General features: G+C 41.7%; 1 protein-coding gene across 2 annotated transcripts in view; it reads right to left on the reverse strand.

The window, feature by feature from the left end:
* The window catches only part of EXOC2 (exocyst complex component 2), a 2,261,550-nt gene that overhangs the window by 1,060,607 nt on the left and 1,174,019 nt on the right, over window positions 1-26,924 (reverse strand). For both annotated transcript variants that reach the window (XM_044065154.1, XM_044065156.1), the window contains exon 13: window positions 11,906-12,030. In XM_044065154.1, coding sequence (XP_043921089.1) covers window positions 11,906-12,030 — 125 coding nt within the window. The remainder of the gene's footprint in view (window positions 1-11,905; window positions 12,031-26,924) is intronic.

Raw genomic sequence — 26,924 nt, forward strand, 5'->3', positions numbered from 1 at the left:
CAATTTTTAGAAATAAAGCCAAGCAGTTTTCTGCTTCATCTTAAGCAAGCTCTTTGGTGATCTCTGAAATATGTCAGCATTCTCAGAAAGACTATTTTTTTAATCCAAGCAGAACTTTCATCATGAAAATGAATGTAATACAAACTTTGGATGATTTGCCCATGGATCATTTTTAAGCTCTTTTTTTCTCCTACAGAGCTGACCATTAACTAACCCTAGTGTCCCTCCTCATTCGCCAAATCTATCTACCTCCTCATCTTCTAGGGTTACCACCTGTCCCACTTTGCGAGGGACAGTCCCTCTTTGGGCAGTTGTGTCCTGACAAAAAATTGTAAAAATGGCAAATGTCCTGAGATTTTAGGACAAAATTATTTCCTATATTTTATGTAATAGTTGCATAAAACAGTTATTCAGTATCTAAAATACCTAAATGTTATAAAAACATAATAAGCAACTAAATTGCTACAAGAATAAGCTTTTATTTAGGCAAAAAAGTTAAGTTCTATCCTTTGTACTGACCATGGGCATGTGTCGGCCTTTAAAATCTGATGTTTCTACCAAAAATGTCCCACTTTGGCCATTTCAAAAGGTAGCAACCCTATCATCTTCCCAGACTTGCTGTGATTATGACTGGGACTGGTGATGAGATCACGGAGTCCTCGGACAATGTCACAGTGCTGCGAAGGGAGTATTTTAACTATTCATTTTACAGCCTCTGCATATGCCTAATAATACCCAGAGAATGGATCATGTAATGGGTGTCAGTTTTGGACCACCCCTCATTTCCACATAAGGCTGATGTCAGTATGATGCCTCACCCAACCTCAGGCAGCACTTTCATAGCTATTTCCAGAAATTGAACTGTAAGGTGAGCTCCTCCCCTGACAGCATATCAAATCCCAAGCCACCAGTCAAAGTGAGTCACCCGAGTTGTAGGCAAGGATTTATCCATCCATACCATGGCACTCACATGTTCACCAAACAATTCTAGAGAAATTAGCTCATAAATCAAACAAAATTAGATTCAGATAAATGGCTGCAGGAGATTAATTTTTTTCCAGGAACTTGAGGACCCTTTCACTTTCGATGCTGCATGAGGGAACATGATCACACTGATACATTTTACTATATGAAGATGTAAAACATGATCAGTCCATTAACAATCCCACTAGTCCAGCAGACAGATAGACAAAAGCTCTTGTGCTTTTCTTCACACAATAGTAACAAATGCTAGTCTAGCAGTTCATTAAAGTACCTTATCTACAGGGTGTGAAATGAACAGTCAAAATGGGGCCCTAGGCAGGGTAATGGACCAGGGTCTTCTAGCTGTTCCAATATCCTGTTACTTGGCTGCCTCTCGCCAGTTAACATAAAACACTGTTAAAATCTGTCAGTGTGTATACAATTTGGTTCGTCTGTTTTAAAATTATATTGCCATCATACTGTTTGTTCCAAATTGTTTTCATTTACAAAGTCCACTAATATTTGAACATATGCATTTGACATTGGGTTGTTTACCCTGTCAATATTTGGGTACTGAAATTCCACATAAGGACTGTATTTGCAATGAGTTTACACACCTGAGTTTATTTAGGAAACCTTTAAAGCATATAGACTATAGACAGTAATAAGTGTGGTAGTTCTGCAGGCCATTCAGGGAGAAGGACCTGAGATTGCTGGAAGGAGTCCACAAAATCTGCCAGAAGGATATACGTAGCAGAGAAGAAAGAAACATCCTGAAACTTAGGGAGCTTAAGCTCTTCATACTTAAGACCCAAGGGGAATGTGGGGGTATGATCAGGAAAGAAAAATCTAAGATGCTCACCCTGAACAGAAAGGATGAAGAGCACAGAAAGGGTGAACAGATTTTAGGAACCAGCTGCTCCTTAGATAATGGAAATGGATCACAAAAACATGCAGTGGAAAAATAATATATGGAGGAACCCAAGATAGCAAAGTACAGATGCATCAAGTGTGACAGGGGAAGGGATAATGAAAGGGGGCTAAGACATTAGAAGTTATGAAAAGGCAAGATAGGTTAGCTATCTTCCTCTGCCATCAAAGAAATGTAATTTAACCACAGTAACATATTTGCCAAACATGTAAATGTAATAAGGAAAATAAATCAACAATGTCTTACAGCTGTTACAGGATCCAGCAATCCTTGGACTCTAGCACTATATCACATTGCCATAGGACTACTTTCATCACAGATGTAAGACATTTCTTTCATTAGGTGCACCTGGAAAAACATTTTGCATGGCAGAAGAGTTTAGAATTAATCCAGTTATAAACAGCATCTTCCTTAAAAGCTCTTCCTAGCAAAAATATGAGCACTGTTCCAGGACAATCTCATTAATAGGTGGATTTACACACAGGCCTGAAGTATTATAGGTCTCAGCACCACCTACGTTTCGTGGGTCATTCCCAGTCTTCCTGGCTCTCTGCCTTTTTTTTTTTTTTTTTTTATCTTTCTACCTCCTTGAGTGAAACAATGTTCTGTATATCGTCTACATTGTAGGATGGACTTACAACTACTCCAACCCCTGCCTTGAAGCTAAAAGCCTTGCTATCTTAACAGTAGAGCCTAAAGCCTTTTTAGAGGCATCTGTGAAAATGAAATCGGACTAAATTTTTACCATACCAGTTCTAAGTTACATTACAATGCAAATAATGCTGACATATACTATGCCTTAATTCTATATACAGGTCTGGTAACATATAAGAAGCTAAATTTGAGGCTGTTAATTCATTTTGTCCTATAGTACTAAATTTCAGTCATCCAGTGTAAAATTGCATGGTGATGGGGTGCGACTCTGAACACGTAAGTGACTTGGTCAGATCAGTGCTACTGGCTCAACATTGAAACAGGCAGTTTGCCTATTGAGATTATTTGTTTAATGGATAAATAAAAATAAATGTTTGTGTATTGTGCATACAGGCTGTAATCAACTCACAAAAGGTTGCTACATGTATCACACATGGCATAATCATACTCACAGGCTCTCCTGGCACCCCTTGCCAATGGATTTATCTGGTTAGCAAAAAAAAATAATTGATCAATAAATATGTCCCAGTGGGTTTTATATTATTTTCATACTAAAGACTTCAGTGTACCAATCCTGGTGTTTTGATGAGTCTGTCTAATGCAGTATCTATATAATCTTATGAGGAATCAATGACATCACCCTTTGCAAAACTATATTAACTGAAAAAGAAGTGTAAAAGTCACCATAGTTAAGCAGAGCTTAAAAGATGCACACAAAGCTTGTTAAGCAGAACATATAAACTAGCATAATGACATGTACAAGCCATGTGATGGTAAAAACACTGCCTCAAGTCACAGCTAGACTTTCCTCTATGTGCAGCAGACAATGACGCGTTAACTTTAAAAAGTGGCAGACATTTAACACAGACACCTCAAAATATTTCTTTACCAAATAATAGTAATACAAACCTAAGTGCTCTCACACCCGCACCGAAAAAAGTAAAACAGAAGAAGACAGACCTTATGGAACCTTCCCAGAACTCTCCCTTCAATATTACAATTGCAAACCTTACTTCAAGAGTAATAACAAGACAGCCAAACAGCTCATAAACATCTCAGAGCACTTCCATAATACAATATCCAACATTCTATTATGTCAGGATATTTCCCAAGCAGAAAATAGATTTCAGAGGGTGGGATAGATGGGTGAAAGCATGGAAAAGCCCTCTTCAGGATCTGCTTAGATGGTAATTATCTGCCAGTTACCAAAAGTACCATCCTTTTTGGATCCCTCTCAAAAAATGTGGACAGGCAACAGAAGACATTCATTCCACATGTACAAATATTTAATATGATTTTTGAAGTGCACCACCATGACATTCATAGTAACAGCAATCAATTGTCAGTTATATAAGCACAGAAAATTGCAATCCACATTGTCTGTGTTAACTCTTTCAGTTCAGAGAGTTCAAACAACAAAATAACAGATGGTCTAATCTAGGGGAGACACTGTTAAAAATTGGTAGTAAAGAAATGCAATGGATTATCTGCCAATGGCTGTCATAGCCTGCTTCCAGAAGAAGCAAAGACTGTATTATCAAAACCTGCAAAATATTTACAGTGGTCTCTCTCAGTTTCTCTAGTAACCATTGTGTGCTACATTTTGGCATTTACTTTATTTGAAGTGAGAAAAACATAATATTTTACATATAAGAACAGTGGAAAAATAATACAAGCTCTACCTCCAAAATCTGTACTTAGAAGTACTCAAGAGTATCTTATTGGCTTACACATTTGAGGCACAAAGCAGACATGTGGCCAACCCACAAATCTCTAAAACTGTGTGTTGATATCTATCAATGTTTTACATGTGTCAAGACATAAAAACATTTAAATATCAGTCTAATAAAAGAACATGAGCACAACGTAGGCCTATGATACGGCTGTGGGGAATAAAGTGTTAACATCCTTCCCACTACCGACTCATCCCTGCTTAAACAGCTCAACATTCTAGTTCAGACAGCCCACACTATTTAACAGGAACACCTAAATGGCTACCCAAGTATTATATAATGTTAGATATATATTTAGACACTTAGTGCATGTATGCTTTTGCTTGTTAAAATATATACAGTAAAATATAGTTACTTAGATGCATGTACATTTTTGTTTGTTAGCATGTATACATTAAAGGGTTAAACTTTTTTAGCAAAAAAATAAGTAGAAAATAAAAGGCATCCAACTGTGTGTGCAATACTAATATTTTGTGCCTGGTACAAGCTTTAAGGAAAATTGCAGATAAAAAAACCCAGGTGCAGAAATAAACAACTCCCTACCGGTTAAAAACAAAAACAATTTCCTAACAGAAACGAATCTCTAGAAGTTTAAGGTTGTCACATAATTTACCTTGAAACAGAACAAAAAAAAAGTAGCTTATCACCAGACCTTATGACGTCAAATGAATTTTAATAGTATTAACAGACTGTTTTATGGACAAGATCCAAATGATACAAAAAATGTATATAAAAGACATTAAAAGTGTATGCTGTTAAATATGATTTTTGTTAAATTTGGTACATGTAGAAACACGATTATTCTGAGGTAAATGGAAAAAAGCTATTATTCATACATGCTTTAAAAACTAAACTTGGTACATTAAAAGCTGTAAACTGTGACAGTATTGTACATGTTGTCTGTTACATAGACAAGTTATTTCTTTAATAACTGCATAAAATACAGTGCTAAAAAAGTTGTAGTCTGCAAAGTTCAGTGCATTAATCAGATCCTCATGTCCTCAGGCAAAGTGCTAAGGGCTTTTTCCCTCACCAAATGGTCAGCCAGCCCTTCAAAAGTGTTTCAGGTGTTAGCTTAAACAATTCTAACAAGTGATTTTTAAAAGCAGTATAATCAAAACATGCAGCGTCAGACATTTTTGACAAAACAGTTACAGCTTTACCATGGAGTAAGGGGGTCAGGAACCATACCCAGAGACTTTGGTCAACACCATACTGTTTGCATTCCCTCTCAAACATATGAATGAAACTATCAAAATTATCCCCCTCTTTAAACTGCAGAAGAAATTTACTGACCTTTTGTGCTTCTGGGGACCAGTTACTCCCTTCCCCATTACCTCCATGACTCTGGCGACGATTCGGCATTTCCCTCTCATGCTTCCTCTGCAGTTGCTTTTCCTCGGCTTCCAGCCATAGCAGTTTCTCATTCTCCTCAGCCTGTAGACTCCTCAGTCTCTCAGCTGCTTTTATCTACAAACGCCTGGCCTCCAACTCAAGTCTCTTTAGCTCCAGATGGATTTTTAAGTCCTCTGCAGAAAGGTTGAGCTGTCCATTCTCCGAGGGTTTTATATCTCCACTGCCAGCATGATTGTCCTCCTGGTTGCTGTTTTCTGATGCAGCTGTAAAAAAAGCTGCAATCAGGTCTGCCTTAGTCAGGTTTCCATGCATCAGTCCCCTAGCCTGGTACATCTCTGCCAGCTGGCTCTTTGTCAGCTTTCCATACTCCTCTGCAGACATGCTGCCTGCTCACCCTAACTAAGCTAACAAAAGAAATAAAACAATTGTGATGTGAACTCTGAATATTCACTGCATGGCTGATTTAGAGTACAAAACACCTTCAAAGCTCACTGTACACCAGCTGCAGGAATTCACTCTACCCACACCACTGCAAGCCAATTAGTATTTGCCAACCAATTAATATGTGGTGTGGCTATCCTACCACTGCCAAACAATTAATATGTGATGCCCGTGCCCTGACCCAGCAATCAAGGAGCCTCAATCCTCAACACTAACACCAGCGAGGGGCGTCTCATATAGAAGGAAAGGATAAGAAATACATACAGTAAAGTGCAATTTCCCTTAAGAGCACACAGAGATCACAGTTAGTCTGGGGCTGGTCGCTTCGTTGCTCTCCAGGTCCCTAATAAGACTCCCCACTGGCACAGCTATAGGGTCCAGATCTCAGCCTAGTGGGCAAGCTAAAACCTCCAGCACCCTCTCTGTCCAACCAGTGCTTTGTGTCCCTGCCCAAGTAGCTGACACACATACTTTGAGAAGAGTTTATACAAACACACAGACACTCCTGGGGAAGGCTGCACAGGTTCTCCAGCTGTACCCTTTTTTCCCAGACTATATGGTAGTACCAGCTGCCACCACCCACTAGTATTTATCAGCTTCTCAAAGGCCTTAAAAGGGTGTCCAATTATTACTGTGCAATATTATTGTCCAAATGGTAGTATAGCCCAGGGCTAAAGCTATTGGAGTAGCTCTGTACAATTTTACCAAAGGCATGCAAGTACTCTAAGGAGCTTAAATTATGTCTACAAAACAGCCACAGTTGAAAGGGTTTAAAAATATCTAATAACAAATAGTCAAAACACAAGACAATACTTTTTACTACACAGTGCAAGTCAAGAGTTCAGAGATCACAGAGAAATACTTAAAATAACTCAGTAGTACAGTTCTGACATCACAGAAAAACACAGTCTAATCTTTCTAGTTTCTAGTTATTTCTAAGAGAAAACACAAGTCTAAGATAAACTTACACATAGAGCAAGACAGTGCTGGTGGGTTGGATGGTCAAGACAAAAATGCTTAATGCTCTCTGATTCTCTCTGTTTTTAAAATCACCTTCCTGGTTCACATTACATCATTCTTCACACTTTCCTGGGTTCCCAGGCTAACAGAAACTGCACTTACATTCTTCACATCTGGGCAGAAACCAGAGCAATAAAGGACATTTATGCATGCAAACTCTGGCCTTAAAACAATAGGCAGGATACCTCACTCTAGACTTACTGAATCCGAGTTTTAACATCAAAGGGTCACAACATGCTTTACTTGGTCAGTAGAGTGCACTGTTTACATTTCCCCCAGTTCCACATGTAACACTATTTTTACCATTTAAGACAACAAGCCTGTGGTTTACATTAATATTTACAGATGACAGAATTATCTCCAGAATTCTACTTGGCTAGGCTGGCAGCCTTCGCCTATCTTCACCCAATCTTCACATAAGGGTCATACACTTGCATTATATCCAGATGTTAAACAGTTATGTCCTGTCACTACATGTAAAAAGTTAATTTCAGAGTTACAACAGCAGCCAAATCAGTTACTGACAGGATGTCCTGTACATCTTGTTACACCCTTTAGACAAAATAGAATGAAGCCACTGCACTGCACAAAATAGATTAGGATAGGGACAAGGTTCATGGTAAACTGACAAAAAATTTAATAAACTTCTAAGAGACAGACAGAGTGAGCTCAGATGGTTCACAAATGACATACAAACACTTTGTCAAAAGTGCATAGAAGCTTTAGAGTCAGAAAAACAGGTTACTAAAAATATTAGACAGCCCTTGCAAAATTATAAGACAAAACAAATCTGGTTAGTAAAGATGTACAAAAAAACTTCCAAATCTTATACAACAGTTAGCTAAGCTGACAAAAATAATTTACAGCACACTACTCTACATTTAAAAAATGGTTAGCATACACAGCAAAATCTAATGTATAGACAAATGCCTTACTTAAATGCATTTAACTTTTTATTCTCAAATGTTTTAAAATTTTCATCCAGTTAAATCAAAATGTTTGTAAATTAGACAGTAAAGTAGGGCACATGACTGCCGTAAAGCCCTAAAGTCAAAAGACTGACATGCATGTATTTTCTTTTCACCTAAAGTGCACTTGTTTAAAATGCACAAGAGTAAAAGACAGACAACAGCAAACACAAATAGTGTAAATATATCTGTTTTAAGCTTATGTTAGTTAAACCAATATCTATTTTGTTTTATTTTTTGCAATATTTTGTAATTGTATAACAGCACTAGAAATAGAAAATCCAGCAAAACAAGTATACAAAAGTAATATTACTAATAAAAAGTTGTACTGAATACATAATACTACAAATAAAACTCAAGGTAATTTCTCTGGTCCAGAGGGAGAAAAATGTCATGTTAAAGCCTTTCCTTAGACTAGAGTGCCACAGTCTAAAAAACAGCCAGAAGTCAAGCATACATGCAACTCTCACAGCGTAAAGCAAATATATCTTTACAAAGCAATACTGCAATAAAATGCTGCATACTACAAAAAAGGGCACTCTTTCAATTTTACACTAATTGTACAAACAGTACTGCAAAAGGGTCTAAAATACAACTAGTAATTAGGGTATCATAAACATGTACAGTAGTGAGACAAAATACCAAAAGAAAAAACAGAAATACATTTTAATGCCTCAGTAAATATTTAATTAGCAGGCTTCAGTTTAATATTAATGTCACTAAGTTTGTAAACTAGACTAAGTGTAAAAGGTCTTGAGGAATAACATTTGAGACAAAGGTCTGTGTAGTTGCTAATACATATACATATATATATATATATATATATATATATATATATATATATATGTGTGTGTGTGTGTGTGTGCGCGCCAAATAAAAAAGAGCGGGATCTAAGAATGGGAAAACAGCAGTACAGGCTGGATGAGAAGGGGTGGGTGGGTAAGGTGTTCAGGATGTGAGGCAGTAATACAGCTCAGTTCACTTTGGAGTGACAGCAGACATGTGGTCTGCAAAGCTGTGAGAATCAAAGAAGAATTTGTGAACTAGAGACACTGGTAGATTGCCAAGACTGGCCAGCAGACAGGACATGGTGGGAAAGAGGAGTATGGAGAAAAGCAGTGGACAGGAGGATAAAGGTAGAATATCTCAAAGGAAAGTGGGGCAGCATACAATTAAGGGAAAAGAGAAACTCGAAAAGACACTCATGACAGAGATGTGGAGATGTGGAAAGATGTCAAGAGCAATGAAAACTGATCAGGGAGGGGCAAAGCCAGAGATGAAAATGCAGGAGTCAAGAATGTCAAAAAGGCAGTAGGGAAGTGAGTAGGGTTGTACATGCAGCCAAATGGGAGGGATAGAGGGTGAAAAGGACAGAACAGTTGGTAAAGATGGCCAAGGAGATAAACTGGGAAAAGGGTTAACACTATGGTAAAAGCAACCAGCAGAAACAGTGAGAAGGTCTGAGAATGGTAGAAATAGAGAGAAAATCAGCAGACAGGCGAGGCAATGACATAAGGCAAGAACAGAAAGATGTGAGATCCAGTGTTGGGACAGATTCTGATGACTATGGATTCTATTACTAAGGGAACTAACTGTCTTACTAAGGGAGACAGGAGAAAACAGGCTGAGGTGAATCAGTCGCACAATTTTAACCAAGACATGAGAGGAAGTACCAAAATAGGAGGGGTGGGCATATGCTGCAGTTCATGTAGGCATCAAAAAGGTATCAGATGTGACAGCCTAAGTGGTAGAAAGCAGGTCAGTGGCAGAAAGATACCATGATAAAGGGAATGAAGGCAGCTTCTCAGAAGTGTTACACAAGACAGCAGCCATCATAATGAGGAAAAACAAGATTACATACACTGCCTCACTGCATTAGTGAACAAGGAGGAAGGGCCTGCAAATGGCAGAAGGATGGTGGAGAACATGGTAGGAAGATAAGCTTTATGCCAGGAACAGGTTCCACCTATAGCCCAGAAAGGATAGCAGTATTCAGGGCATAGTTGGATAGGTGTATTTCAATGATCAAATCTTTAGCTAAACTTGAAAGGGGATGGGAGAAACAGAAGCGGTAAAGAGAAGAAAAGAAGGCATCTAAGAGGCAGAGAGAGAGAGAAGGAAAACACAAAGAAAGGAGCAAACAAGGGTGATTCGAAGCATAGCTGTGTATTACTATTATGCAGTGTAAAAGTCTAGAAGGAAGATGAGGAAACAGTTCTGCAGGAACAGGGTGGACCGTTAATGATATCAAGGAAGTATAAACCAGTGATAAGGAGGGCTGCACATGGTGCTGCTTGAGTAAAGAATGTTCAGGATCAAAAGAGAAGACAGGGATGATGATATAGCAACAATCTACACAAAGGAGAAAATCAAATGCAAGAAAGATAATGATGAATGCCACATTATGGATTTGGTAGGGAGTAAGCGGGGTCAGAACATAAGGTAGTGTCCTGACCATAAAAGTAGAGAAAGGGTGTGGTATTCTTACAGGATGATACGACTGTATCAGCCTCTGGACTCTTCGGCGGGGGGTGGATAAGACCTTTATACCTGCTGAAAAATCTAAGCATTCCAGGATGATTGTGTTATGCTGAACTCAGAAGAAAATGGCCGAAGGGTGAGGTCTTAAATGGTGAAATAATCAAGCTAAGGGAATGGGTCAAGGTTACAGTACTCAGGACTACAGACAAGATTTTGGGAAAGAAACAAAAATGGGAAAATAGAGAAAGTCAATTAGGGTACACATGAATGTGAAGAAATGCTAGCAATTAGGGCAAAAGATGCAGAACATAAGAGGGTGAAAGAACAGCAACAAAGGATTTAAGGATAGCAAAGGCACAAACAGAAACAAGGTTGGCACAGTCACATACCACAAATGAGGAAAGAAGGGACAGACCCAGACCTGGCAATGCTGATCAAAGACATCAGGTAACAATAATCTAAAGAAAAAAGCCAAAGTAATCAATTAATACTTAATGGCAGTCTTAACAACAGTAAAAAGGATAGAGTGCCATCTTGGGAAGAAGTCGGTAGGTTAGATGGGAAATAAGAGAGAGATGGGGGAAATAGTAAAAGAACAGGCTGTCTTAACTCAGTTATGCTTGCAACATACTACTTATGTATGTGAATCACACTAGCAATGTTAGTATCAGTCTTTCCCTTTCCAAATGTTGTCAGTAACATAGCACTGCACTTCCTAATATTAAATTATTTCTCTTTTTTTGTATAACCTTTGCCCCAATGCTTATTGGCCATCACCCTTCCACAGATCAGACATTACCCCTGCCCGGGAGTCAGGAACGGGGGGTCATTCAGGTCGAGATGAGGATGCTTTGTGCTCTCAATGGCCAGGATCCTAGCAATGACAGCTTTTCTTTATTTAGGCCTAACCCCAAATCTGGGGTTGACGTGAGCACTTGCATCATTACAATGGCTGCAACTGCCCTCTTGTCTGCACATAATTGCACTCCCACATGCACAGGCCAAGGCTGCCAACACCTATGTGTATCCCAACACCAGCTCCCTGCATTATGACAAAGTTAAGTTTACCAGCCATTACAGCAGCATAGTGAGCCAGGTGGGAACCCCCAACAGCCACCACCCACAAACATATAGGACGGGCATGCCCATCTGCCCTGCCTGTGTAGTCAAATGCCACTAGTTGAACTCAGGTCTGTTAGACTGTACTCAGGGCTTTCTCCATCTAGGCCACTGCTGTACAACCTGCTATAGCATCTAGTTTGCGTCACACAAAAATCAGAAGTGACAATTTTGAACATTTTCAGTACATTTCAGTAATTTTAATTTAAGATTAAAACATTATTAAAACAAAATCATACCTCACTGAAAAGACTTCCATTCACATAGGAAATCCAGAGCTTCCAAAAGTTAGGAAGTTGACTTACGACAATCTCAGTCAGGTTATCAATAAATGCAACCTTCTGTGGGATCTTGTAACACCAAGCTGTGGGGGAAAAGTGAATCAAACACTGAGAATCATTTGACAGTTAAAAAGTGTTCATGCATATATAGAAGTTACAGAATCAGAATTCATTATCCCACTGAATCCTGTCAACGTTGAAATTATATCAAAATATGTTTTAAAATACATATTCACAGCTACATACTTTTGTGGAACTGGAAGAAACACTAAAAATGGGGACTGTTCCTCATATAATGAGGTATGCTTAAGAATTATGTTCAGGTCGGTCAGTCCCATGTACAAACCTCACCTCTTCTGATATATCAGCCCACTCTAACAAACAGTCTCCACATCAATTTGACCAGCTCATTATGCCCTAAGTAAGGAATAAAAGAATAACCACAAACAGCAAATATGCAAGTATTCACCATATCAGATGACCACAGAGAAGGCTCACTACAGTGCATAGATCATATAGTCCTAAGGACATATTTCTTGTGACCTGTCATGTGACTCTTAAAAACTCAGGCTCCCAAGCTTATAGTACACATCTTCTTCTGGTCTCAGTACGACATCCTTAAGCAAGGGTTCAGAGACATCCACTACAATAGAGGATTTCCTGTTCTTGATCTCAACTTTAGCATGAGACTGTACCTGCCACAGCACATGCTTAGGAATAATAAAGAATAATAAATCTGAAGCTTGATTATTTAGGGAGCCAAACTTTCTAACCAACTAGTGTATACAATACAACAGTGATATACGGAAGTAAGGAAGGAATAATACACCCAGTGCACATGGTTCTCTATAAGATCATAACTACATACATCTCTTAAAAAATGTTAAAAAATACATACAGTGGACATAAAAAGTGTACACAGCCCTGTTAAAATGCCAGGTTTTTGTGACATACAAAAATGAGACCACAATAAATAATTTCAAAACTTTTCCCACTTTAATGTGACCTATAGCATGTACAATTCAATTGATAAACAAACAAATCTGTTAGGGGAAAAAAATATAAAAACTAAAAAACACAATAAGCTGGTTGCATAAGTGTGTACACCCTTAAACTAATACTGTGTTGCAGCACCTTTTGATTTAATTGCAGCATTCAGTCTTCTTGGGTAGGAGTCTATCAGCATGGCACATCCTGACTTGGCAATATTTGCCCACTCTTCCTTGCAAAAGTGCTCCAAATCTGTCAGATTGTGAGGGCATCTCTTGTACATAGCCCTCTTCTGGTCACCCCACAGATTTTCTATTGGATTTAGGTCTGGGCTCTGGCTGGGCCATTCCAAAACTTTTAATTTTCTTCTGGTGAAGCCATTCTTTTGTTGATTTGGATGTATGCTTGGGGTCACTGTCATGTTGAAAGGTGAAATTCCTCTTCATCTTCATCTTTCTAGCAGATGCCTGAAGGTCAAAAGTGACTGGTATTTGGAACTGTTCATAATGCCCTCCACCTTGACTTAATCCCTAGTTCTAGATGAAGAAAAGCAACCCCAAAGCATGATACTACCACCACCATGCTTCACTGTGGGGATGGTGTTTTTTTGGTGATGTGAAGTGTTGCTTTTGCGCCAAACATACCTTTTGGAATTGTGGGCAAAAAGTTCAACCTTGGTCTCGTCAGACCATAACACATTTTCCCACAAGCTTCTGAGACTTGATGTACTATTTTTCAAATTTTAGCCGGGCCTGGATGTTTTTCTGTGTAAGAAAAGTCTTCCATCTTGCAACCCTACTTCATAGTCCAAACATATGGAGAATACGGGAGATTGTTGTCACATGTAGTACACAACCAGCACTTGCCAGAAATTTCTGCAGCTCCTTCAGTGTTGCTGTAGGTCTCTTGGCGGCCTCCCTGACCAGTTTTCATCATGTCTTTTCATCAATTTTGAAGGTACGCCCAAGTTCTTTGTAAAGTCACTGTTGTCCCATATTTTCTCAACTTTTTGATGACTGTCTTCACTGTGTTCCATGGTATATCCAATTCTGTGGAAATTTTTTGTACCCTTCTCCTGACTGATACCTTTCAACAATGAGATCCCTTTGATGCTTTGTAAGCTCTCTGGGAACCATGGCTTTTGCTGTAGCAGACAACTGAGTAAATGTCAGGAAAATCCTACTAGGACAGCTGAACTTTATTTGTGGTTGACCAGAGTCTCTTTAATCATTGGCAGGTGTGTACCCAAGAAGATTGAATGTAGTCATTAAATCAAAAGGTGCTTCAACAAAGTATTAGTTTAAGGGTGTGCACAAACAACGAAGTATTAGTTTAAGGCTGTGCACACACAACAAAGTATTAGTTTAAGGGTGTGCACACTTATGCAACCAGCGTATTGTATGTTTTTCTTATTTTTTATATTATTCCCCTAACAGATTTGTTTGTTTTTCAATTGAATTGTACAGGTTATAGGTCACATTAAAGGTGGGAAATGTTTTGAAATTATTTATTGTGGTCTCGTTTTTTTTATATCACAAAAACCTGGCATTTTAACAGGGTTGTGTACACTTTTTATATCCACTGTACATATTAGTTGTCTTACTCTCAGGAACTCTCTGCAGTTTGTGAAACACCTGGGTAGAACCACGGGCACTTGCATCCCCCTCCCTCATGAGAGACAGGGTCTGAAAAAAAAGAAAACATTGAAATGCAAAGCAAACTGGAACTTCAGGCCAAAATGTCTTGAACGCCTGGCAATTGTTAAAGATGGTTAAAGCTATGGGCTGTAGTTCCTGTGGTACATAGTCTTATTCCCTCCACACTCATTTGCGTACAGTGTGACTTTGAGCAAGTCACTTAACCTGACACTGCTACCATGGTGACCACCACTGAAAAGGGATTTGTCTGTTCCATAGGCCTATCTGGTTAACAAATGGGTATTATTATTGTTAATAACGATTATCATTATTATTATTGTTGTTATCATTATTAAGGACAGCTGCGCTCTGCTTCCAGGCTGTTAATTCAACTTGTGATATCTGTAAAGATATAGACGTATATGACCAAGTAGTAGTGGTAAATATGGATACATTTCCATTCTTGAAAAGAGTATCATAGAGTGTGAAAATGAAATAACACTGACACTCATTTAAGTGAATCCAAAACATCACATCCTACTAAAGTGTTGAAATATGAACATACAATGCCAACTACAAGAATAAATACAGTGTAAAAGAAATGTTCCCATCAAAACTAGTATAAAGTTCACCTTACTCCAAGTAGTTATCTTTAAAAAACACTGTAAAATGGTCAACTAGATGCACCACTACTTAGAAACAAAACACTCTTTCACAAAGATAAAAAATATGTGCCAGAAAACTGTAAGTAGCAGGGGGCGGCTCGTGCTATCGGATTGCGGCCCTCCCAGGAAAAAGACGAGGGTGTAGTTGACTCTGTTGACATTTAATACATTTATTTAATTTCATTTGCCAAAAAATTGGCATTAAAAAATATTCCCATTATTTTGCGTTTTCTCAGTCCCGGCCAGAACTCGAACTGCGCATGCTCGTCGAGTTCCGTTTTTTTTTTTTTTTTAAACAACATACTAAAGCAGCATCTAATATCTGACTGCTGTAAAAGGCAGTCCAGATAAAAGAAAAAGCATCAATGTCATGCCCAGAAGTCTAAGCGGGTTTAACCGCACCGTAATTAGAAGGGGGTTCAGACTGCCACGTCCGCAGGCACGTACGAGACGTGAATGGCTGGATTGCTACTGAATGGTTCTCGCTCTCTTCTCAAAAAAGAAAGCAAGAAACAATCAGTAGCCCTAGCACAGTAGAACTGTACTTGTGTTGATCAAGAGGTCGTTGGTGGTGCTTTACTGCTTAGTTTATTTTTTTTTGTCTTGGGTGGCTAAGGGCTTGCACTGACTGCAGTGAGAGAGAGCAGAGAGGAAGACCGAGATGCATAAACTAACTGAAGTAGGTGCTGGTCTGCTGGAATCGGCTCTGTACCCTTTTTTTTTTTAATTAATTAATTTAATTAGTTGAACTGTCGGACATCTGTCACTGATTGTAAGGATTACAGTTTTATTTGCTCATCATTCATAAGATTGTTGAAAAAATGAAAATAAATCTTCAAGAGGTGTGTGTGTGTGTGTGTGTGTGTGTGTGTGTGTGTGTGTGTGTGTGTGTGTGTGTGTGTGTGTGTTTGCCTTTATATCTGTATAGTAAAACTTCACAATCTCTGACCCATATCCCTTCAAATTTTCTTTTAAAACAGAACTGCTGATCTGCATTTTTATCTTGCCTTTCCAACTGTCATAATATCGTCAGTTCCATTAGATGCTAAATAAATGTAGATTTCCTTATAATTGCACTGTAATATATATATATATATATATATATATATATATATATATATATATATATATATGACATTATGAAATCTGAAACAGTTTTTATAGCATGTACATTCTCCCTGAATCATGAGATTTGAGTTAATTGCATATTGTGATCACATCATACAAAACTAGAAAATATAGATGTTAAACCACAGCTTTCCACACAAAAGCACACAGTTATTCATTTTGGACATGTTACATGCAGTGTTTAGACAACCAGCATAAAACATAACTTACAGTAAGAAAGTCTGCATCACAATACCTGTTGAGTGGGGTATATATTTACAATTAAGACCTGACTGAGTTGTAGGGCTCTTCTACAGAACGAGAATTTTCCAATAAAGAACAAAATGTAACATTATACAGTGCCAATCAATGTTATGCCTTTGCTTTTAACTTACATTTGCTTATGCTGCAGACTTAAAAAGGTGCTTTGCATAATAAAGATACAATCATTTATTTTTCATTGCAAATCAAAGACTGATAGCATCTTGAGCGTGAACACCCTTACCATGCTATCAGATTAAACTGTTTGCTAACAGACATTGCAGGAATACAGATCAGAGCAATAGCTATGGTGGCTTCATGATTTACTTGCATATTGTTTGTGCAGTTCTGATTTCAGATTAAAAGTCTGTGATTTATTTACAAAGCTGAGGATGATCTCTTCTAGAATGTACTTTGATTTAATAGTTTACACTTAAAGTGGGCAGCATTCACAAGAAACAATTATCACAGCTAGAGACTCTAGTCCCCATGTCATTTGTCTGATCTTCTCCCTGCTGAATGTACTGAATAAACTCAAGTAAGCATTGTGAATTAATCTGCTGACACAAATGGGCTGCAACTGCTGCTAGAAGCAGCAGAGGATACTCCTTACTGCTAGTAAGATTATTTTAAAAGCAGACGAGATAGAAACAGAGGAATTTACTCAGGTATGTGTTATTGCTAGGAAGTGTGTGTGTGTGTGTGTGTGTGTGTGTGTGTGTGTGTGTGTGTGTGTGTGTGTGTGTGTGTGTGTGTGTGTGTGTGTGTGTGTGTAATGCCCCAATTGATTTCTACTGATGGCTAGAGAGACAGTGTGTGTTTGTTATGCTGGTGGCTAGAGAGAACTCAGGATACCTGCTGGTGGTGGTTAGAGAGTAGCTCAGGCTTGAACCCTATACATTGGGTGCAGGTAGCAAGAGCCTGAATTCCCTACCAACCACCAATTGTGGAAGTTTTGCAGATTTTTGCCTCATATCTCTCTTCAAGAGAAACCTTGACGAGTGGATGGGAAACAGAAAGTTTACCCCAGGGATCACTTCAGTGGCTCTGCTGGACAGAGGCACAGGGAGCTAATCTAAGGGGGCGGCGAAAGCCAACACATTTTGGCTAGGCTTATAAATGCCTTCGGGCAGATAGCCTAGTGCCTACCTATGAACCTATATCTCTGTTCTGTTCCTCATAAAATCTGTGGTTTCTGAATTTTAATTCCTTAAATAGTTGATGGTGCAGTGGTAGCATTGTTGCCTTGCAGCTACAGGTTCACTGGTTTGATTCGTAGCTGGGGTGGAGTCTGCCTGTGTTTGTGTGGGTTAGCTCTGGTGTCCTCTCATGTTACAAAGACATATGTCTGCAGTTTTTCTCCCCGAGCCTCTGCTGAAAATTGGATTTTGTTCCAAGTCAGACTTTCCTGGTTAACAAATGTTAAATAAATAAAAATGACAGGATTTGAATTTCAGACTTCATATTCTTCAGAAAGTATACGGTAACACAAAATCTTTTATTCTAGCAATTTTCTAAGTTTACTAGATGAGTATTTGAAGTTTGTCTCTACTTTTGGGACTGTATTCCCCCATTATTGGCTTCGTCCAGGTTTTTTGTGCCAAGGTTGAGAGCTATGGTGAGAACTGAATTCACTGAATATGTTTGGGGGTTGTATTCCCCCATTATTGGCTTTGTCCAGGTGTTTTGTGCTAAGAGGTTGACAGCTTTGCTGAGAACTGAATTCACTAAATGGTAGCCATTTAAGTTTCAGTCTTCCTCTCTTTCCCAAAACAGCTGATTTGGCATAGTGGTATGTTGTTCTGACTGTTATGCACAGGGCCCTGGGTTTAAGGCTTGGCAGTGAAATGTATGGTAGTAACACAGCATTTTATTCTAGCAACTTTCCAAGATTATACAAGCAATGTTTAAAATATGTCCCTGGTTTTTGGGCTTTTATCCCCCCAATAAATTGTGCCTTTTTCCAGATTTCTTGTGCTTCAAAGTTGAGAGATGTAGCTGAGTGTCTAGCAGATTTTACAAGGAGCTGAGAGCAGCAGGGGAAGAGAAGTTTAGTGCTGCTTATGCTGAGTCTGCTTGCAATGTTAATAGCACAACAGGTCGTATATTTGTTTTTGATGCAGAAGGCTGTGGGTTCTGCTCCCACAATATGTAGACGCATTGCTGATACTGTGTTGTAAAGGGGGTGGATGCTGCAGTTCTTTTTGGCGAAGATACCTAGTAGCTATGAAGCTGTTAGTTTGCCATCCATTCCCTATTGCATTATTACTAGCTTATCATTTTATAATGTAACATAGGCAATTTCTCAAGGGCAGCAGGCACATTACTTGTAGATGAAACAATGAAATATAAAGTTGTTTGCTAGCAGCAGCCTCTCCATTAGTTTCAGATCTCTTTAATGTGGAATTATTTAGATGACATTTATTTCTTCAGAGATTGTGCATATTCATTGACACTGGTGGATTGTTGAAGTCTGAGTAGACTTTTAGGATGGAAATGTTCTAAACTGGGCAGTTTTGTCATTATTGGTGCATGTCCTTATTTTTGGGCCTTTGTCCCACTTCTTTGTATGGCTTTGTCTAGATTTCTTGCTCTGAGATTGAGAGTTATGACAAATGTGTCAGAGCCATCACCGTTAGCCAGAAACATTTCAAATTGTGACATACTTGTTGCACTCCACTCCCCCATGTAGTGACTCTGGATGTGTCCAAGCGACAAGGCAAGGAGCAGTTATGCAGTGTAAGTGTGCAGAGTATTCCCCCATCCAAGGTAGACAAGTACGACAGTGGCTTTTCATCTGTCCTTGATTTTGCAAAATTAGAAGTTATGTACTCACCATAACGTTCCATCTGAGTAGGTGTATTCATTTGTCTGCAACCTGTGGGTTATGGATCCGATATCGGATCCGAACCGGCATGGTTTACCAGCTATGGATCCAAGCTCTCAGCTCCTCCCCTCACCCATAATGCCCTGCTCTACCCTCATGACCTCAGATCGAGTTTGCCAACAGCAAGAACACCCTGAAAAGGGTAACACATAATATGCAGGAAACTGAAAGGCCAGGGGGATAGCAGGGCGGGATGGTTGCAGACAAATGAATACACCTACTCAGATGGAACGTTATGGTGAGTACATAACTTCTAAATCTGAAGTAGGAGATTCATTTGTCTGCAACCTGTGGGACAGAGTCCCCAGCTACCTGAATCTTGGGCGGCCATCATGGAAGGATATTCCGGAGCACCGCGAAGCCAAATGATGCTCTACCCCTAGATGCAAGATCCAACTTATAGTGGGAAATAAAAGTATGAGATGAAGCCCACGTGGCTGCTGCACAAATATCATCTAGAGGAATCCTAGCCTTAAAGGCTGCCGAGGTAGATACTGACCGGGTTGAATGGGCGTGTACACCCTCCGGTGCGGGCCTTCCTGAAGCTTGATAAGCCAATAAGATACACTGTGAAATCCAGCGAGACAGAGAAACTTTAGAAATTGGCTTGCCCAAATTAAATTTAGCAAAGGAAATAAACAACTGGTCGGATTGCCTATGACCAGCCGTTCTGTTTAGATAAAATCTAAGTTGCCTGTGAACATCTAAGGAGTGAAGCTTGTATTCACCTTTGTTTTCATATTTAGGAAAGAAAACAGGGAGGTTAATGGATTGATTAATGTTTGCTTCAGAAGCTACTTTAGGAAGAAAGGACGGGTTGGTCCTGAGGTAAACACGGTCCGGATGAAATACCAAGTAAGGAGGTTTAGCTGATAATGCTTGGAGCTCTGAAACTCTCTTGGCCGATGTAATGGCTACTAAAAAGGCTGTCTTGAAAGACAAGAATTTGAGATCCACCGTAGCCGCTGGTTTGAAGGGGGGGGGGCGGTCAAGGCCTGGAGAACAAAGGAGAGGTCCCAAGGAAGAACCGCTTGTTTCACAGGGGGCCTGAGAAGGAAAGTACCTTTAAGGAAAATTTTACACAACTTGGCTGACATAAGTGGACTAGAGTCATGACCAATGTGATAATGAGAAATTGCCGCCAGTTGTACTTTGACTGTGGAACTGCTGGCACCATCGTTAAAAAGAGAGGTTAGAAAGTCAAGCACTAAAGGGAGAGGAACCGTGAAGGGATTCAGGCCTTGCCGCTCCGCCCACAAAGAAAACCGCTTCCACTTGCTGCGGTAGACTTTCCTAGTGGATGGTTTATGAGCTGCCACCAGGATAGCCTTAACAGGGGACGAAATACTGGGAGTCCTGATCAAGAGTGGAACTGGAGCAGCCAAGCGGTCAGCTTCAGGTTGTCCAGGTTCGGAGGAGATATGCAGGATGGGTGGGATATCAGATCCGGAATGGGATCTAGAATCCAAGGAGGATTCACCGAGTGAGACCTTAGAAAGGGGAACCAGATCTGTCGAGGCCAAAACGGAGCAATGAGAATCATACTGCAACCCACCCGAGAGGCTTTCTGAAGAACTTGGAGCATCAGAGGCAAGGGTGGATAAGCGTACAGAAGACCGGGTGGCCAAGCATGCACCAGAGCGTCTCTTGGAGAACCTCCTGGAGGGGGTATCAGAGCGAAAAAACTGTCGCACTTGGTGTTTGAGGGAGAGGCAAAAAGATCGCATGAAGGAGTTCCCCACCGTGAGAATATGCGTTCCGCTACTTGAAAATTGAGAGACCACTCGTAAGGGGTCAGAATGGTGCGACTGAGCTTGTGCGCCAGGATGTTGGACCGACCTGGAATGTGCGTTGCTATTAGAAAGCGGTTGGTGGAGATTGCCCATTCCCAAACTCTCATGGCTTCTCGACAAAGGGGGTAAGACCTTGTTCCCCCTTGCTTGTTGATGTACCAGACAACCGACATGTTGACCGATTGAATCGCAATTGTTCCCAAGGGAAGAAAGTCCTGAAGTGCTAGCAACGCTAAGAGCACTGCTCTCATCTCTAGAACGTTGATATGCAGAAAGGTCTCTGAATCGTTCCACGTGCCTTGGACGGTCCGGCCTGCAAAATGCCCCCCCCACCCGAGGCGGGAGGCGTCCGTGGTCACCGTGGCGAGAGGGGGAGAAGCACAAAATGGGCGGCCTCCGTGGAGATCCGGGAAGTGAATCCACCACAGGAGGGACCGCTTGCAAGCCTTGCTGATCGCAATGGGGTGATGCATAGGGAGAGCAAGGTATGACCATTGTACTAAGAGAGTCCACTGGAGGATGCGCATATTAAGCCTGGCAAGAGGAAGAAGTGCTATAGCAGACGCCATGAACCCTAGAGCCCTCAGGACCAACTCCGCCGGAACAGAACTTGAGTGGAGAATGGCCCGCACCTGGAGCTGCAGATTTTGAACTCTGTCCGCAGTGAGGAAGGCTTTTAAACTCCTTGTGTCTAACCTGGCCCCTATGAAATCTAAGAGCTGTGTGGGCGCCAGGTTGGATTTCTTCGTATTTATTGTAATGCCCAGAAAGGGAGCAAGATGGAGAAAGGAGACTCGTGCCAATAGTAGTAGATGCCTTGTTGAAGCGGTAAGAAGCCAGTCGTCCAGGTAGGGGAAGACCTGTACCCCCTGAAGCCTCAGGTGGGCCGCTACCACTGGTAATACTTTGGTGAACACCCTGGGGACTGTGGTGAGACCAAAGGGAAGGACCCGGAACTGGGAGTGACTGGCTCCCAGCCGGAAGCGGAGGAACCTCCTGGAGCGCCTGTCCATCAGGATGTGGTAGTACGCATCTTTGAGGTCTATAGAGCACATCCAGTGATTTTCTCCCAGAAGGGGGAGAATAGATTGCAGAATGACCATTCGGAATTTTTCCTTGGGGACTGCCAGGTTCAAGAGAGAAAGGTCTAGAATTGGTCTTAGTTCCCCCGTCTTTTTTGGCACTAAAAAGAACCTGGAGTAGAATCCTGATCCGATCTGGTCTGGGGGGACGGGCTGGATGGCTCTTTTCTTTAGCAGATGGCCAATTTCTGCCAAAGCGGCCTCCCGTTGACCGGGTGGAACGTCTGGGAGGGACTTCAACTTTGGTAAGTGAAGAAAAGGGATGCGGTATCCTCTGGATATGATTTGGAGAACCCAGCGGTCTGATGTTATGGACTCCCATGCCGCTAGGTGCCCCGAAGACCGTCCCCGACTGCCTCCAGAGTGGAGCAGCCGGGCAACCCCTCAGGGTTGCTGCGCGGGCCGTTCAGAGAAAGGTTCTCTGGACCCGAAGTTCCTGGGAGCCCCTCTGCCTCTAGGGCGGCGTCCTCCCTGTCCTCCTCTGCCACGGAAGGACTGGTTGTCCGGAGCAGGCTGGGATTGCTGCGACTTCCGGAACCACATCTTCTTCTGACCCTTTTGGTTCCTAGAGTAGGGCCTCTGGGGTGCAGAGAAGCGGATTCCGACGGCAGACAGCGTCTTCCCGTCCTTCTCGCTCTGGGTCAAAGTGTCGCGAACGGTTTTGCCAAAGAGGGCAGAACCATCAAAGGGGGCGTTCGCAAACGACGCTTTGAAGGGCTCAGAAAAATCGCAGTGACGGAGCCAGGACTGACGTCTAGTGACTAGGCCTGCCCCTGCGGCTCTAGCGGCTCTTGCCGTAGCATGGGAGAGTAGCCGCATAGAGGTATTAGTAACTGATCTAAGAGTGGCCATGCGGGTGGAGTGCAGCATCTTGTCCTCCTCCGACATGGACTCTGGGGGAGATGCAGCGTATTCTTTAATGAGATCTCGCTGCATCCTAATGACGTGTGCCAGGTAGCTCAGCGCCCTTACCGAGAAGGTCGCTGAACTAAACATCCGCTTCCCCAAGCGGTCCATCATCCGAGACTCCTTGCTCGGGGGATGGACTGAGGGACTCTCCTGAGCAAGTTCCCTCTTGGTGGCTGCCACCGTCAACATGGCATCTACCGGAGGCCCCTTACTCCAATGGGAACGGTCGGACGGTGGGCTGAGGATCCTATCGGGCCTCTTAGGGATTGGCTCCACGGTGTCCGGTTCCTTCCACGCCCTGGTGGTAATGAGGTCCACCAGGGGGTCGGCAGGAGGGGACACCCAAGAGGTAGACGGGCCCGCTTCAAATGCCTCCAAGAACACGGACTCGTCCGAGGAAGACTTGGGGGCAGACCACCCCCCCTTATACGGAGCATTTCCATGATGTCCCCAAATGAGACATCCTCGGGGGTGACCGTGGGGAGCCTTCCCCTTCCTCCAAGTCCGTGTCTTCCGTGAGAGACTCGGGGGAGTCAATGTGCCTCCTTTTGCACGTATGCTTGCGAGGAACATCCTCTGGGGGGCTGTCAGAGGATTCCTCGCAAGCAGCAACCTGTTCCAGTGGAGCAGCTTGGGGCACAGAAGCGGGCTGTCCCAAGGGCCGGATGGTGGAAGCCTGACCCAGTGCAGAGAGCGCGGGACGGAGCCGAAACAAGTGCCAGGGGTCCGGAGACCCTCAACAGGGCCCTCTCCACTACATCAAACGCCGAAGGGGAGCCGACCTCGACCAAAGGATCCGACAATCGGCTCCCCCTCGGATCCGAAGAGTGGATCGGAGCCGGCGCCGAAGCGCTCGGATCCGAAGGGACAGTACGCTCCGACACAGACGGCGCCGAAGGAGCACTGATCCCCCCAGATCCGAGGCTCGGATCCAGGCTCCGAGAGGTCGGATCCGATGCACTCGAGGGCAGGGTCGGATCTGTAGTACAAAGTACTATCGGCGCCGACCCACCCCCGGCTCCGAAGCTGCTCGGCTCCAGCTGCTCCAAGCCTGGGTAGCAGGTCGGAGAAGGAGCAATCGGTTTGAAAAAGGGTGTTGAGCTCCCCCCCAGAGGGGGGGGGGGAGGCAAGAGCACTCCCATCTGCATCTGGGCCTGGATGAACCTTCTCATCATCCGGTCCAGATCAGCATCCGAAAGGCTATACGTAGATCTCGACGAGGCTACCGAGGTAGGCCTGGAGTGTCTCCTCGATAGCCTCGACGGAGATCGGGTCTCCTCCTCCTCAGGTCCCGGTGAAAAACACACTGGAGACCGGAGCCGAGGAGGAGGAGACCGAGCCGACAATGGAGCCGACAACGGAGCCGGGGGAGAAGCCCGCTTGGCTGGCGGGGCCGAAACAGAGGTCTCGGCCCGCCGCTTATGGTGCTTCTCCCTCTGGTCCCTTTTCTTAGCATCCCTCTCCTCCGAAAGAGAAACGGGAGGTTGAGTCCCAGGAGGAGGAGGGGGAGCCGCAGAAGGAATAACCGTGGGTACGGTTACTCCTGAAGGAGCGGAGGTCGGAGCCGAGTCCGGCGGTAAAAGGCCCGCCAAAACAAGCTTGGACCTCCGCTCCTTCAATGCCCTGGGGTTGAACCCTGCACAAATGGAACATCCAGATGTGAGGTGTTCAACCCCCAGGCATCTAACACACCGAGTGTGGCCATCAGCTGGGGAAAGCTTATGGCCACACTCGGAGCATTTAGAAAAAATAGACTTGGGTTGCTCAGACATCCCAATCTATAACAGTAGTTACTATAACTAAAAAGTAACTAAAGACACACAAAATCACTCACAGGCCCAACACACACACACTACACCAACAGCGAGGGGAGGGATATAACTTTTTGATTAAACTCTAAAAAAAAGTAAATATACCAATGGGAAACCTACACTTTCACACAAATAACTAAGAAAAAATCTTAAATTTTACAATTTAAAGACTGAAAACTAGCACTTAGCTGGAGAGCTTGAGAAACAATCCGGTCACCATGCGCGGCAAACGAGATCTGAGGTCATGAGGGTAGAGCAGGGCATTATGGGTGAGGGGAGGAGCTGAGAGCTTGGATCCATAGCTGGTAAACCATGCCGGTTCGGATCCGATATCGGATCCATAACCCACAGGTTGCAGACAAATGAATCTCCTACTTCAGATTGTTCTGGTTTTCTGTCATATTTTTATACTTTTGATTTATGCTTCTTATTACTCAGAAAATGCATGCTGTCGCAGTTCCCTGTTGCTCTGTGTTTAAGTAGCAATGCTTTAATGACCATCAGGTAAGCTGGTCTGACTTTGTAAGATGCAAGTAAGCTTTAATAAGCATACTGTTAAAGAATTACCAACATTGAAAAAGCCTTTTTGTTGCTGCCATCCAGGGAATATTTACATGACTAGATAACGTATAAGCCTTAGGTACTGAAATGCATATGACAGTATTTGTAATAAAGGACAGGATTACAGTATTTTCAGAAGCTCATTACATTTGTTGGAGACTTGCAGTCATCTTTTCAGGTTTTACCTGTAAACTAAACAGAATGCCAATCTATCACGTGTGGTCCGTAACGTGTGCAGTAATCCTTTTAAGCAATTTATCTTGAGCTTGTTTCCTATTCATTTTTTTACTTTGATCGTGTTTTCCCCATGAAACGAGTAGATAGTTGTTATCAGGCAGCAGGTCTTTTTTGGATAAGAAACATTTTTACAAGTGGGGGCATCACAGAGATTGCTACTTTCAGCATGTTACTTGGTACTTTTATTTATAAAGCTGAATATAAATTATAATTAGAACTGCAGTGCAAGGAGAAGTGGTTTGGTTAAGTGCTGCTTGTTTTTTTTTTTTTTTTTATACTTGATTTTGACTGGCATTCCGGTAATGTATTTAAAAAGTAATTTATTTTTTCATGCCTCACAATCTTTTTGTTTCCATCTAGACTTTAAGTAAGCTGTCATGTAGCCAATGCACTGAAATATCTTTTTATTCCTTGTCTTGATTGGACTCTCTTATTCATGGTTTGGCACCCAGGGCAGCATATTTAATTAAAGTTCCAGTTGTTGTGGCTTTGAGCATAGCTCTGCCCATTTCTAGTTGGCCACACCCCCTTCCCATTGGCCCCACCCATTCAGCTGTCTCCTGCAGCCCCCCTTTGATTTGAAGTCACCAGCCACCACTAGTAAGTAGTATCATAATTTTATTTCAATTATAAATAAAATAACATTTGAAGCATTTGTTAGGCTAAATATCTCGCATCTGACAAGTAAAAACAATTATTTCAGAAAGTTAATTTTTTTGTACACATAAAGATGTTCTACCTAGTCAAAAAGTATGATCTAAATATTAAAAACTTAAAAAAATGAAAATATATATGCCAATGTGTTTGTGCAGTTTCACCCAGATAGCCTACAAAATTAAATTAGTTTTTAGCAATGGAAAACCATGACATTTAATCATCTTTACCCCATATAGGTATAACTAAGGTTCATGGTTAAGAGATGAACAAAATGAGTGATCTAAATTAAACGTTTAATTAAACCGAATAATAGTTTATGGGTTTAAAACTGAGAAAGTCAACTGTGGGTCAGAAAAGGTAAACACAGAAGCAGTAAATAT

Source organism: Protopterus annectens, chromosome 3.part0 (assembly GCF_019279795.1).
Source record: "Protopterus annectens isolate FY-2018-M chromosome 3.part0, PAN1.0, whole genome shotgun sequence".
Lineage (NCBI taxonomy): Eukaryota > Metazoa > Chordata > Ceratodontiformes > Protopteridae > Protopterus > Protopterus annectens.